The sequence below is a fragment of the Cynoglossus semilaevis genome, chromosome 20 (assembly GCF_000523025.1).
Source record: "Cynoglossus semilaevis isolate Cse_v1.0 chromosome 20, Cse_v1.0, whole genome shotgun sequence".
NCBI lineage: Eukaryota > Metazoa > Chordata > Actinopteri > Pleuronectiformes > Cynoglossidae > Cynoglossus > Cynoglossus semilaevis.
This window is the reverse complement of record NC_024326.1, coordinates 5,979,041-5,994,730: the sequence shown is the minus strand read 5'-3', so window position 1 is coordinate 5,994,730 and position 15,690 is coordinate 5,979,041. Positions and strand designations below refer to the sequence as shown.

The 15,690-nt window shown below is 40.9% G+C and overlaps 1 protein-coding gene across 1 annotated transcript in view; it reads right to left on the bottom strand.

The window, feature by feature from the left end:
* The window catches only part of col6a1 (collagen, type VI, alpha 1), a 28,009-nt gene that overhangs the window by 6,279 nt on the left and 6,040 nt on the right, over positions 1-15,690 (bottom strand). Inside the window, exons 7-24 of the mRNA XM_025052433.1 lie at positions 15,669-15,690; positions 15,510-15,554; positions 14,115-14,141; positions 13,998-14,024; positions 13,845-13,889; positions 13,676-13,729; positions 13,094-13,156; positions 12,936-12,998; positions 12,796-12,849; positions 12,665-12,700; positions 12,523-12,585; positions 11,015-11,077; positions 10,065-10,127; positions 7,929-7,991; positions 7,673-7,723; positions 7,543-7,578; positions 7,392-7,454; positions 1,479-1,556 (exon numbers count right to left, since the gene is read on the bottom strand). Of these exons, the coding sequence (XP_024908201.1) occupies positions 1,479-1,556; positions 7,392-7,454; positions 7,543-7,578; positions 7,673-7,723; positions 7,929-7,991; positions 10,065-10,127; positions 11,015-11,077; positions 12,523-12,585; positions 12,665-12,700; positions 12,796-12,849; positions 12,936-12,998; positions 13,094-13,156; positions 13,676-13,729; positions 13,845-13,889; positions 13,998-14,024; positions 14,115-14,141; positions 15,510-15,554; positions 15,669-15,690 (916 nt within the window). The remainder of the gene's footprint in view (positions 1-1,478; positions 1,557-7,391; positions 7,455-7,542; positions 7,579-7,672; positions 7,724-7,928; positions 7,992-10,064; positions 10,128-11,014; positions 11,078-12,522; positions 12,586-12,664; positions 12,701-12,795; positions 12,850-12,935; positions 12,999-13,093; positions 13,157-13,675; positions 13,730-13,844; positions 13,890-13,997; positions 14,025-14,114; positions 14,142-15,509; positions 15,555-15,668) is intronic.

Here is a 15,690-nt window from a genome sequence, read left to right as displayed (position 1 = left end):
TATATATGCATAGATATATTTCACGTGACTGGACTTGAGGATAAAACTTATATATACCCCTATCAATGCAGGGGTGTATATATGTATATATGCATAGATATATTTCATGAAATATATCTATACATATATATATACAGTATATTTATATATATATACATATATATATATATAATACACTGTATATATATATATATATATATGCATAGATATATTTCATGTGACTGGACTTGAGGATAAAACTTGTTTTAAACTATATGTGGAAAAACCTTTGGAAAACCTTGACTCCTTTCTCTGCCGACCAGAATTCCTTAGTCACACACCGCCCACATCCACACCCACACAATTGTGGTCCTAACTATCTTTCTGTAACAACATATGAGTCTTTCAAAAAGTTCATTGCCATAGTGAAAAAAAAACACATCCATCTGTTTTGGTTTAACAGGCATTAGCCAGTTTCACAGCATTCTTTTTCTTAAAAAGAAAAAAGATGCCAGTCTAGTTCACCAAAGACAAAAAGGGAAAAAGAAAAGACAGAAGAGAGGCATCCATTAAGTGCAGAGGAAAAGCTTACCGACGTTCTAATGCGGGAGTGTTTTGAAGGAAATATGTATCAGAGACAAGTGGGAAAATGGAGGCGGAGAAAGAGAGGAATGAAAGTGCGAGTAGTTGTCCTTTGTTCACTGTTTCGATCCTGTCTTCTTCTTCTTCTTTTTTTTTTCATTCTTCTACACAATCCACAAAACCACAGACTTCCCTCACAGAGTAGTAAAACAAAGAGGGAACAGTTCTTGTTTCATAAGAACTGTGAAGTCAAACAAATGGAACAGCTTTCACGTATTACGCTGCGGCTGGCGTAACGTCTACTAGCTCGATTAGTCTGTTCCTGGGTACGATCGATGGAATTTTGCAAGCTGTTAACAAGGAAGCTAAACATTCAAATGGAAGAACGACTCATACGTAGCACGGGAAAAACTCAATTTGACGGTTCGACAAAGTAGAAAATTTCTTAGCTTTCTACGATTTTCCTTATATTTACATTTACGTATTTAGCAGATTCAAATTTGAGCTACATAGAAGAACGCTTGAAAGGAGACCTCTAGTCAGGCGCAGAAGTGGAGACAAGGGCAGAGGGAGAAGAGAAGTGCAGGAAAGCATAGTACGGGAGGTGCACATTACACATTAGCGTGCAGTGCAATGCTAGCATAAAATAGACGAACGAGTTTAAGGCGCATAAAAACAGTTATATTAAAAATAAAGTGTGCAATAAACTAGTCTGAAATCAAAACAGAATTTTCTTATCACGCCCAGCAGAGAAAATTTGGCAAAACCAAATTTTCTTATGAACCAAATGGGGCGCCCAGCAGAGAAAATTTGGCAAAACCTCCGATTTAGGTACTGATGTTCTTTGCTAACATCTGTTTTCGAAACCTACCACATGTACACACACACACACACACGTGCATGCAAACTTGATTTCATGGTATTCTTACTGGTTTGCCCTCGGGTCCTCTGTGACCTTTGGCCCCTTTAGGTCCTGCAGGCCCAGGTTGGTTGTTCTGTGAAAAAGAGAAAATAAACATGGTAATTAGGGAGAGTAAGAGAGCGAGGCCCTTGTCCAGGTAACAAAAAAAAAAAAAAAATGACATCACTACATATGCAATAATTACGCAGGGTCCGTTCTGAATGTCTTTTCTGCTTCTGTCCTTTTTTATAATAATGCAGTACATGTTGAGGTTTGATACGCTCCCCTAAAAACGTTGTGATACCCGGGGGCCGTAACATCCCTATACATGAACAAATCTGACTCCGAAGTCTATTTTTGAACTAATTTTGCTTAGTTTCATGAACGATTAGTGTCCGAACAACAAGTGGTTAGCGCAGGCATGGGTAAACTAAGGCCCGGGGGCCGGACGCTGCCCATTCAGCTTTTTAATCCGGCCCACCAAACTTTTCCAAAAAATATAATTTATTCATGTTATCATTATACTTCTGCCTTTTCCCTGCAATACCCAAGTTTCCCCAATAGATGGTGTAGAAAATGATAAAAAAAACCATTTAGCCTTTATGCGTGACTTGTCTTGACATGTCTTTTATCTTAGTTCACACAATTGCGCCATCTTTCTGACCCTGACCCGGCCCCCGTCGTCAAACGCCAGGGGGGTGTTTGAAAGGGGGGGGGCAGGGTCAGGAGCAGATAGATGGAGCGTTCGTGTGAACTTAGATAAATGAGATGCCAAAGTCATGCATAAAGGCTAAAATGCTAAAATGCTTTTATCATTTTCTACGCCATCTATTGGGGAAACGTGAGTATTGCAGGGAAAATAGCAGAAGTATGATGATAATATAAATAAATTATCTAAAGGTTTGGGGGGCCGGATTAAAAAGCTGAACGGGCCGCATCCTGCCCCCATGCCTGATCTCGGCCAAAAAAATGGATTAACTGCAATGTGAGGCCAAAAAGAACCGCTGGGAAAAATGGGAAAAACTGATTAGGGTCACAAACTTTTTGGCTCACGAACAGAGTCACAGAAGAAAATAAGTTCGCAACCCAAGGTAGTGTATTACAGTAGTTTATGTCATTTAAACAAGATCAAAGTGTTCAATGTTCACGCGCTTCATCAAGGTTAAATTGCAGAGAACACATGCGAGCTACGTATTTACTTGAACTTGACCAGGCACTAAGAACAAAACCTTTTGGCTCCGTCATAAATGTTAATTGTAACCAGATTCTGGCTGTTTTCTGTCTACATCACCGCAGCTGTCTGTGAGAATGGAAGCCACTTAAGCCTTGACAGCTGCTGGACTGTGACCTGGTGCTGATCAACAAGATTAGAGCTGTGACGGCAGAAATGTGAAGAATCCCGACTTAAGGCTATGAAATCTTTTTGGTAAGAATGACCTCACAATTTACTTCCCCCGTTTCCAGAAAATGTTTTACACGCTTGAAATGTGGACAATTGTGGACTCGAGTCTCACGACTTGGACTCGAGTCAGACTCGAGGCATGAATTTGATGACTTTAGACTCGACTTGACAAAATGTAAAGAGACTCGGAACTCGACTTGGACTTTAACATCAGTGACTCGTGACTTCACTTGGACTCGAGCCCCTTTGACTCGACAAGACTTGATACTTTCTCCGAAACCCAAAGATTATAAAGTAAGTTATCAATCAAATTGCGGGACAACCAATGAGAAAGTAAAGAGAAAGAAAATGATACCAAAGATCGTGTTGTTCGGATTTAAAAACGACGAGATGGTCAACCAAAAAGCGCACCAACAGCATTGTAAAGTCGTACAAACACCCATCGGACTCTTCATTAAGTTATGCAACCTCTGGAAACCTGGTTTAGTAATGGTAGTTTTAACCTATTTCAGCCAATACTTTTCTAAAAGGTACAACGTTTGACAAAAGTGAATGTCTATTTGACGATTCCGTTTGACAAAAGTGAATGTCTATTTGAAGTTACAAAGATTGACTCTGTTGACTACTATCAATTCCTGGGCCTCACTTCACTGCCTTTTGTAAACGTCTCCTATATAAATTGACCTGAAACAGAGCCTCAAAAATGGGTCCCGCGTCACTGGAATCAGACTTCAGACCCTGTGAAGCTAAACAGAAGTATTTGAGCTGACAAGGTCAAATGTGCTCTTCTGAGCTGTCGTTGATACATCTACTGCTTCTCAGTGGGTAGCTTCAACCGTACTATTGTTTTACTCGTTACTCTCAAAAACACATAAGCACAACTGTTCATCTGTTTGTCCGCACTCCGACTCCAGACCATTTACAGTAATAAGCTGTATATGGTCAGAGACTATGACAAAACATAAAACAGTGAGCAGTGGGAGCAACGACCACAAATTGGTTGAAGGAAACCATAGCAACAGACAAACACTTAGTCAACAAACACACTACAACATGATTCTCAACCGGTTCAGCTGTCGTCCCAAGGATGAACTAGTTTTCGGTGGGTTGTGGGTCTTGTAATGGTATAATCTTTTTTTGGGGGGCGGGGGGGTTTGGCTGGTTTCCTCAGCCTCTGTGAACTGCAGTGTCACAAGTGACCACTAGGGCTAGAAAATAATAATAAATTCAATGCAATGATTTCCAAATGTAACTTTGTAGGATATCGACAGCAGGCTCTGTTAAACGAATCAGGTGGGAGGAGGTGAAGTAAGCAAAAACATATGTCACCAAAGCACATTAGCTGTTCGGTCAACATGGCTGAACTAGAGCCACAGCTGGAAAAAAGTAAGAAAAATATTCAACCCGCTGTCTTTAAAGCTGACGTTTCGCACTATATAAGCTTGTGATGTAAAAGAGAGGGGGACAGGAGACAGTTTTTGTTAACATTCTTGACTGCCTATTGCATATATAAATATCGTTAGAATAACAAATACTGTGTCACCCCGGCTCATTCACAAGTCTCTACTTATTCTTAAACATCCATCCATCCATCCATTTTCATCCGCTTATTCGTTACCGGGTCGCGGGGGCAGCAGTCGCCACCCAAATCACACTGCACCATACCAACCCCCCTAAACCTTCCTGCAGGTGGTGAGTCCACTGGAAGGTACCAACCGCCCTAACCGGGATTCAAACTTGCCCAGGAGGTGAACCCTGGGGTTCAACACCAATGACAGAGACATTGCCTCTGGGCCAAAGCGCCACCATTTCCAAATCATATAATTCAATTACTTCTACCTTTTCCCTGCAATACCCATGTTTCCCCAACAGATGGCATGGAAAACGATAAAATATTTTTTCTAGCATTTTAGCCTTTAATGAGTGACTTTTACATGTCGTTTATCTTAGTTCACACAAATGATTTTTCTAGCATTTTAGCCTTTATGCGTGACTTTTACATGTCGTTTATCTAGTTCACACAAATGCTCCATCTATCTGCTCCCGACCCGGCCCACCATTCAATTTTAGAATAATCGTGGCCCGCAAGTCAAAAAGTTAGCCCACCTATGTCTACAATTATAACATAATTACAGTGTTCCCTCTCACTCTCAGTACATCGCAGATTTTTTTTTTAAAAATCCAATCTCGCGAAATCTTTTTCTATATCACAAAATATAGCAAGAAATAAACTAAAAGACATACGGAAATTTTGGCTTTAAAAAATGTGGATTCTTGTTTTGAACTTGAGATAAGCGCATTTGCAAATGATCACTGGTACATTTGTTTACCTGGACGAGATCGTCCACAGCATACTTCTGGCTAATACAACGCGTACTCTATGTACTATTGGCTAACTGAGCATGCCTGCCAGTCTGTTCCTCACGCTGATTGGCTCACGCGTCGTAGCATCTCTCAGCATCTCCCCCTATCTGTTCGCCACTCTCTCGTCCACTTCACTCCGTGTCACCCTTATACAACTCTACTGCGCATATAATTGGTGGTTCGTAAAGTGTAAATATATATATACGTACATAACATAATAACTATCTCGCCTCTACTTCGCGATTTCTTGGAACACAGCTACCGCGATAGGAGAGGGATCACTGTATATATATATATAACAATTAGTCCATGTTTTTCCCCCTTTGTTTTCATGCAGGTACATAAAGAAAATATTGTATTTAATGAAATAATTTGACAAAAAACATCGAAATCCATCAAGCGGGCCGTACTGAAGCCGCTGGCGGGCTGGTTTTTGGGCGCGCGGGCCGTATGTTTGACACCCCTGGTCTATGCTCAAGATCTGAAACATGCCTATTTTGGTTGTCAAATAGAGTGCAACTGGATTTGCTCAGTTTCAACTCTCAACTCAACTCAGGTCATTATAGTAAAACAAGGGGTGTGGACCACACCCTGACCTTATGGCAGGAAAGTTGACATCACTGGTGTCAAGGTGTGAATGGGGGCTTGTGTTAGTCTTATGGGAGGTTTGTCTGTGGAGTGAACTCGGGACAGTCTAAGTGACTTAAGGATGTCTTAAGCAAATCTGATGTAGATCGCTTCCTTCGTTCCTCTTTCCAAACCATCTGTTTTCCTCTGGCAAGGATATGTGCATTTTCGTCCCCAAAAGAATATCCATTGTCCCTGAGATGCAAATGAACAGCTGAGTCCTGGCCAGGAGAGCTGGCTCTGCTGTTGTTGTTGCTGCAGGCACTTGTACAGTGGCTGTTCACCCCCCCGGACGCCTCCCCTCGGAATGTGCTTGGATCGTGTCCCACTGGGAGTAGACCCAGAGAAAGACCCAGGACTCACTGGAGTGACTACATTTCTCGGCTGGCCTGGGAATGCTTCAGGATTCCCTCCAGAAGAACTGGAGGAAGTGTCTGGGGAGATTGAAGTCTGGGTGTCCCTGCTCTGACTCTTACCCCCGCGACCCGGCCCTGGATAAGCAGACCATGATGGATGGATGGATGGATGGATGGATGGATGGATGGATGGACGATGGTATTGTACGTCGAAAAACTGTAGTCTGAAGTCTGTATTAAACAAGTCGCTCTTCATATGACTTTATAAGTGCCCTCGAAGTAGGTTTCCGTTACTAAAAGGTTGGTGACCCCTACTGTATGCCAAAGGCAACATTTGGTGAAGGTCTTTGTTGCGATCCCAAATGAGCCTATTCCTTATGTTACTGGTGTCTCTGAAGCCTTCTTTTTTTTTTTAACAAACACCGAATCCCAGTGTATTTCAAACTCAAACAATCTCCAAAAAAAAATTCAAATTCACCCCAAAGACGGAACGCCATACCGAAAACGTTCTCTATATCAGGTTCAAGTTTCAGCGTAGTTTTGATATTTAGGTTTAGTTTTCAGATTTAGGTTTGATGTAAGCTCACGTCAAACCTAAACATGTTTCACATTTACGGTTGAACTGAAGGGCAAGGAAACAAATGATCTCACACAGGTGGTCGCCTTCTCTGAGACATACACACGGACAAACATATAAAGGCTAACGCAGCCCCTGAATTGTCTGCACTCATTTCCTGGTATCCCTGACAACAGCATATACACAGCTGCATCCGATCACATCCCCTTTCCCAAGTCTCTCTCTCTCTTCCCCTCACACACACACACACAGGCACACATTTTGTTCAGATCAAGTATGTACAGCTGCAGAACAGAAGGCGAGTGTGAGAGCAAAAGCAGAAAAATGAGAACAGTAAAACATGTATGTAAAAGACTTACAATGCAAAAATAAAAATGAAATCAAACACACAATAAGTGTAAGTCACCAACAAAGAAGAAACGTATGATTCCTGATATTGCTTAAAAGACGATCAAACAAAATTCAAGCGTGCGCCAAGGAAGCCAGACACATAATTCACATCCTTTCGGCATGCTCTGCCAGAAAGGAATTGAAAGATAAAAACTGAGATCAAGGGCTAAAAAAAATGCTTCCAAAACAGAGGAAAAACAGAGGCAGACTCACATCAGGGCCTGGATCTCCTGGCTCACCATCATCTCCTTTTGGTCCAGGGGTTCCATTGCCGCCCTAGATGTAAGAAAAATATAAAGTGAAAGATAAGCATGGCCATTTATCTTGAGTACGAACAGTTATACAAAAGGAACAGTGGACTTACCGGCTCACCGACATCACCACGTGGGCCAGGATTTCCCTAGAAGAGAAGCAAATATGGTCACAATTTTAGAAAAAAAGTAAGAACTGGCACCATTCACTGACATGTGAGTATTCTGCAACTCGACCCAAACCTGAAATCCATGACAACCTGTGGTACCATTTCCTGGGTCTCCATCTACTCCCTGAAACGAGCAAAATGAAAGATCCCATCACTCGCACAAACTAGCAATCAATGCACAGCATTAGGTTAAAAAAGGGCCTGACAAATCGGTTGAAATCAAATCTGAATAGCGCATCGAGAGGCATAAGGAGTAGGTTCCATTATTTCTAAAAACACACGTGAATCGTATTGTATCGGTAGTGGTTACATCTGTCTCCCACACTTACTCTCTCCCCCATTGGGCCTCTGTCTCCTGGAGCTCCTTTGATTCCTCTGGGTCCTTTGGGTCCCTGCAAGATAAAGAGATTGTAATTAGGAACATGTGAAATGTTTCACGACCTCCGGGGCTCTTTCAGCCTGAACTCAGCTCAGTCGAACCGCAAACGCAAATTTGCCTGCTTATATACGAGCAAGGTTCCCGCTGAGCTGACAGATTATTGGTGTTAAGACTAAAGCGAAGTCTCAATTGATCGATTGATGGTACACATTACGGGGTCGACAGACTATCGACTGGTCAACCACCCAACTTGACGCTTGAAGTCGACCGGTCCCTGATCGAAAAACAGAAGAAGGCAGTCGAGTGTGCGCGATGGCGCTAGTTCCGCATCTTAATTGATTTCAATTGTCTTCTATGGTCGAAAGCGCAACTTCGGTAAACTTGGACATTTATTTTATCCTATGTGTGGCAACCAGGAAGATCGTGAGGGAGAAGCAGGGTTAAACAGGAATTCCAAACAAGTTTTCCGTTCAGAACGAAGAAAGTTTTCCACGTTTGTCGAAATGGTACCCAGCTGTCCCAGCTTGTGTTCTTGATCAGAAAACAAACACTGACTGAAACTGTGACATAGCAGTGCTGTCCTGCTCTGTATTAGCATAGCCAGACACGCTCTTGCACGTATGTTATGTCATTCCCCAGTATTGCAAAGCATTCCCTCCGACAAACAGTGACTAGTCAACGTGGACTCAACATTCATTTGCGAACAACCCCCAGAAAAACAGTGACTAGTCAACGTAGACTCAACATTCATTTGCGAACAACCCCATATCCCTAATGTCGCCTCCTATGTAGCAGCCTGCGAGTTGCAACCATATACTTAATGACGCCCCCTTGCGGCAGTCTGGCTAAGTTGCAAAGACTCACATTGTGAAATTTCCCCATCGTGGGACGAACAAAGGACTTAACGATTATTATTATTACATTAGCGTCAACCTGGACTTTAACAACAATAAGCTGTAACAACAAAGTTGTAAATCTGATTATTGTAATTCCCTTTATCGTTTCTTTACAGGAATGGGGTTTCATACGAGAGCAGTCATCGATGAGTACTACAACTGCAGTTGCGATGCATAAAAACACCTCTACCAAAGCGAAACAGCTACAGCGTTAAACACTGATACGAAGGGATGCCAACAAGAATTACTTTACAACTCAAGTACCGCCCCAATTTCATGAAAATAATCAGTCACAAACCTTCTACGAAGATAGAAGGATACCAAGATCACGCATATTGTAGTCGAAGAAATTCCAGTCACCATCGCTAACAATTAGGTGATTCACTTGATAACCATGCTTATGAATCATTTTACCAACCTCCAAGCAATTAAAGACACTATTCGGGTTTTACAGACACTGTACATGAGGAAAAATTTTAAATAACTAGCTGATGACCCAGATGCAGCGAAAGTCCAAAACTGTAGGTATAAAATCATTTTCCAACACGGCCACCAAAATGCTACTATGATAGCCAAACCCATAGTTTCCAGAGGAACCACAAACTTACCCCTGTTTCATCACCAAATTTCCATGTAAGCCATTCTCACTCGGGACCACATGACCAGACATCGACACTTTTGACCAAGGTTTTGCACATCCTGCCTCCGCATTTAAACATATTCTATGGCTTTCTTTCTTTCTTTCTTTCTGCACTGAATACTGCATTTCTGCATCCTGCAGCTGTGGAATGCCAGGATGAAAATCCATTGCAGGCGAGAAAAGTAGGGGAAGGTTTTTGGTCTCCTGTCTGGAGACTACGATGCCTTGAGTGCCTCAGTATGGGATTGCATTTGCACTTGTTTTTTTTACTTTGACACTGACAGCCGCTAGAGGGCACTCTAGGCTTGTGTACCAGTACGTGCTACTCCTTTACCACTGAAAATGTACATGTTCGTTATTTTCACACTGACATCCGCTAGAGGGCACTCTAGCTGGCTGGTGCGACTTATAGTCCAGAAAATACGGTAAATGTAGCCCAAAAAAAGTCACCAATTACCAGGAATTGCTTTTGTTTTAAATGGCTGAAACAATGTATATTTATTTATATTTCATCAAAATGGGAAGGATGTGCTAGTTCTGTTTGACTTACCTCTGCTCCCGGGGGGCCTTCATCTCCTCTGTAGCCAGGAGCCCCTACTTTGCCAGGCTCACCCTGAAAATCAAATATTATTATTTATATTATTGAACAATTAGATTCATTGTGTTTTTCTTCGTCACTGTCACTCAATTTTTAGGGTAGCATTGCTTACAAATGCCACCGTTTCCATTACAAGAAGACCTGCCTGGGTCAAACATTAGTCATTTTTGGTGGTTGTTTACATCCTTTTGTTTTCGGGTTTTACTGGATTTAATGCAAATAAAAGAACTTGCACTAACTTCCTAACAGCAGTGCTACATGTAGTAGCACATATTTACAATTTGATAATCTGAAGATTTTTTTTTTACAATATTTGGATGGGAAAAAAATATGCAGAAAACGGTGCACCGACATGTGTCAGTGATTCCGTGTTTCCCAAACTGAGTAACAGAGCTTCAGTTACAGAGCACAAAAGAAGAATTGAAGTCTCTGACATCACGGTGGTTTCCACATCTAACACTTATGAGGTTTATTATTATTATTGCATTGCCTGGTGCCTTGTTAAGAACGCCATACTGAGGCTTTGGCTGCTGTGTAGGAAGAGAAGAACTGAGTCAGAGGGGAAAGAGGGAGTGAACATTGTGATGTTCACAGGAAAAAAAAACGTGAAAAAAGTAGCAGTGGACAACTGTACTCTGGAGCTGCAGCCAAGTTGTTAATGGACTAAACTTCGACATGAAAAATATATGCCGTTCTCACATGTGTGTATGCTGGGAAGGACCCACTTCTCATCGGAAAAAAAGATGCAGCCAGGCCAGAGAGAGAAAAGTGGGTGGTTTGTTTAATGACTTTTCCAGCAACTGCTGCAGCTCTGCTTGCCAACAAACCCTATATGTAGTTTGCTGTTTGTTCCTGTGTTGTTTTCTGTGTATTCTGTGTTTCTGTTAGGAGTTGTGTCTTACGGGGTCTCCATTGGAGCCAGTAGGGCCCTCCCTTCCCTGCTCTCCTCTTGGTCCTGGTTCTCCCTGTAAATGAGAACAAATGTTACAATGAGTACATTGGGACTCAACACGAGAAGCATATAAAAACAGTAGATATTCCATGGAAACGGATCCCTGATGTCTCAAGGGGGGTTGTACAAAAAAATAAACCTTTCCCCACTCTTTAATCTGCCCGTCCAAAATTCTTTAATCCACTTGTAGCCATTTAAAATAGACACTTCAAAGTCTACACACAGTGAAAGATAAATAGAGATTTGGCATCAACAACAAAAATCCCATTAAGGTCGACCCTGAGCCTAACCCAGGCATGGGCAAATCTTTTGACAAATGACATGTTAAGGTTTTTCTAGCCTTTTCTAGCCTTTTCTAGCCTTTTCTACGCCATCAAATGCAGGCACTGCAGGGAAAAGGGAAATGTATGATAAGAAATAAATAACATCATTTAGACAAGTTTGGCGGGCCGGATTAAAGAGCCAAATGGGCCTCATGTGGCCCCAGGGCCGTAGTTTGCCCATGCCTACCCTAATCCTAACACTTAAAAAAAAGTTTGTACATTTACAACAAAATAAAATAAATATACGTTTCCTCAGTTAGCAGGATAAAGGGTTTCGGTAAGACTTGATGTGAAATGCGAATCTGACGAAGAAAATGTATCTGGCAAGGAAATGGCGGTGAATTTATAACCTTATAAAATTTGATATCCAGCTCCAAGATTAGTGAAAATAATTTGGCAGTTCAACAATCAACAACCTCCAGGGAAACGTTTTCAGTTAACCCAGTACTTCTCAAATAGAATGGAATATACGCCGGACATAATTGTACCACTGCTGTAATGCTTGAATGATAACAAGCCTCCAGTCACTAGGTGGCAGCAACTCATACAGTGGTTTGAACAGATAAAAAAATATGCACGTTATCAGGTTCGCAATAGTATTTCAAATCGCGGGGGATGATCTGCTTGCTGTAAAGCACGGGTTTTCAAAGTGGGGGGGCGTGCCCTCTACGGGGGACACACTACCATTGCAGGGGGGTCGCGGATGGAATGAATGAATGAGACATAACTCAGCATATTGTCCAATGCTGTAAATCTTTAACAAGAGACAAGAGGCTCACTCTCGTTTTTTTTCCCCTCGCCCGTTCGAGCAACAATTTCGGCATCTTCCAACACCATGATCCACCACTGTTGAAGTCTTTAGACATGCAACTTCACTTTGCCCTCTAGCCCTAAGTAGGAGTTTAGTCAGACATGCAACCTACTACCACTTCGCCCTCTAGCCCTAAGTAGGAGTTTAGTTGCTTTGTGGACACAATGTAGACGTGGCTTCTGAGAAATTCCCTAAATCTTATCTTATCTTATCTTTAGCCTTTTGCAGCTGCCTCTTAAACTACTTTTTTTTTTTTAAAACTGAGGTTTCATGACTTACAAGTTCTCCTGTACTTTTTTTTTTAAGTGAGGTTTCATGACTTACAAGTTCTCCTCTTGGACCCCTGTTTCCACGGGCTCCTTGTTCTCCCTTCTCTCCAGGAGTTCCCTTACGGAGAAAGATATATACAGCTGTCATTTTAGCTGTCGCGCACATCACAACACAGCCATGTATCCTCTTTACCCACCTTATCTCCCCTGGGTCCATCTGGTCCAGGTGCACCCTAAAATTCGCACATTAACAGCACACGTTATGACATCAGCGAAGTCGCCTCAAGCTCAAGTATTTCAAAAGTCTTATAGCGGAATCAGTGCTCACATCATCACCACGTTCTCCTTTGTCACCGTCGGCACCACGAGGACCTGGATCTCCCTGTTATAAAAAAAAAAAAAATTATATATACACACAAGTCACATTTGTTACTTTGCAATGGTGTTCTTCTCTATTCTCTTATTTACCCGTGATCCCAGAGGTCCATAGTTTCCAGGTCTTCCTGGGTCGCCATTTCTTCCTGGATCTCCCTGATATGAAGATATATATCAAAAAATAGGCTTGTGACAAATCACCTGAAGGCTGGACCATTCCATTATCGAATGCTACATTACTGGAGTCTTACTTTGCCTCCTTTCTGTCCATATGGACCAGGATCTCCCTTTGGTCCAGGCTCTCCCTGCAGACCCTGGAAACGTACCACCAAGAAACAGCTTCAGAAGTGTCTGATCAAAACCAGCTGAAGCCAAGAACCGCGGCATCGGGGCCAGCATGCACGTGCCGTATCTCCATATACGGGGACGTTTGTTTACAACATGGCTATAGGACTTCATTTAAACAATCTGACAGTAAAGAATGTAAACCGGCCGGTGGTTAAGTAGTTCATGGACTCGAGGCTTCGGGGTGTTTACTAGTCACATCTGCACTCTCAAACCCGGTAACTTAGCTGTAAACATTGACGCTGAGCCGAGTGACTCTGTTAGTTTGCGCGGATGACACAACAACACATCGTTTCACCGAGTGCCGATTGAATGACTTTATATATATTTTTCAGCCTTTGACATAGGGTCAGCTGCTACAGAGTCTGTTAAATGTCCAACGTCTGGTTTCTGTCAAGATGGGATTCCTAGTGTTCAGACGCCGCTCAAGAAAAAAAACCCTAACGGTAGAATTGTTTGGAGGAAAAAAAAAAAGATTTATAACTCACATCTGATCCAGGAGAACCTTTACAGCCGGCAAGACCAGGGAAACCAGCTTCACCCTAATAAGAGAAGAGACAGAAAACATAGAGGATTAGAATCATCAACATCGTGTTGGCCTTTTAAAAACACTGATCTGTCAGGAGCAGGGATTGGCCGCCGGACTATGTAACTTACCTTGCGTCCATCAATCCCGTCTCTGCCCCTTTCACCTTTGTCTCCCTTAGAAATAAAACGAAATGCGTAAGAAATAAGTGAGAGATTAAAGGTAGATTCATAAATTGAAAACATTGGAGAACAGAACTTTAAAGACAAGACAGGAGAACACACCTTGTAGCCTTTGGTTCCTCTGTCACCCTGAAAAAAACAGCAACGGTATCTGTGAGTAACAAATCACGAAGAGATAAACTTCTCCCCCGAGCATATTTCGCTTTTTTGCCCATTTACCTTTTCTCCTTTTCCACCCTGGTCTCCCTGTGAAAAGAAACATAAACATGTTATTATCAACACCATCAATTAAAAGATCACTGTAGACATGAATCATCAGAAAATGCCTTAACTCGGACAACAGTTAGCGATGCTAAAACAAATAAACATAACGCATTTCATGCGTTATTTTCTTGTTAGGTTAAAGTTAAAATAATAGCAGGACATTAACGACTTAAATGTTCTGGGTTTTTTTTTGAGGTTTTTCGCAAACAAACTCATCACACTGAATCTAACTGAGTGGTGATACAAGTATGCAAAAGCTATTGTTTTACTGAGAGCCTGTTTGATGTTCTAACTCAACATATCATATACAACTATATAATATATAATTTCTATTTTAGAAAAATTCCAGCCAAGTTGACATTGTATTTTTGGGTCTAGCTGCTTTGTGAAAGAAAAAAAATCTTTCACGCAGTGTGTTCAAATAACATTAAATACACACATTATTTGAACACATTTGGGGAAACGTTTTTGTTTTAAACACAGAAACGTCATTTATATTTTCGTCAAATGTTTTCCCTTGTATTGATAAAATACACAGTCCAGCCAAGTTGAGATAGTATTTTAGGGTCAAGCTGCAACATGAAACAAAAACTCTTTCACACAGTGTGTTCAAATAACAATCAACTACACGTTATTTGAACACATTGTGGGAAAGATTTTTTTTGTGTATTAAAATTGAGCTGGTGATAAGCGGAAGGATGGAATTGTTGGATATATAGTGAGTTTCATTCAACAGGTATGTTAAAATGGGCTAAACATTTAATATCATTAAATTTTTTTTTTTTTTTTAAATAGAGGATTCGGTTATTTTAAACTTTCGGCCCATTTGTATTGTAACGTCCAATACCAGTGAAATGATAATAAGATGAGTCCATCTACTTAGGTTTGGCATGATAATTGGCTGATTTATTTTTATTTCTATTTAGTGTTTACATGCAAATTAATTAAATCCCCACCCATTTTTAAAATGAATACCTTATTTTTTTATTATTTTTTATGGATCGAAACCCACTTCAAGTCAACATAGAACACACAACTCTGCCAGGTTCATTTTATATTTCTGAAAATATAGCACAAACTGGTAATGAATAATTATATACTAAAATTTTGATTTAAATTTTGACATATGAACAAATCAAAACTAGTCACTAGTCACAAAGTGTTGTGACCTTACTGTTACAGGTACATCATCTAAGGTTTGGGTATAATTATTTTAAATTGCATTTATATTAGTAAAATAATGCATCTTCGGATGCTTTTTTAAGTATAAACTCATATAAAAAAATATTATTGCTTATTAAAATAATCATTAGGGTACCATATTGGATCATCTCAAAAGATAAAAGTTACCTTCATTCCACTGTAACCAACAGGACCGGGATCTCCAACGCTGCCCTGTAACATTGAAAAAGAATTCATTCAAGTTTTACATCAGAGAATATTATTAGGCAGAAAATGTGTTTATTGTTGTGTTATTAGTAGTATCATTTTCAAGTCAAAATCACATACCATGTCGCCAATATCTCCTTTC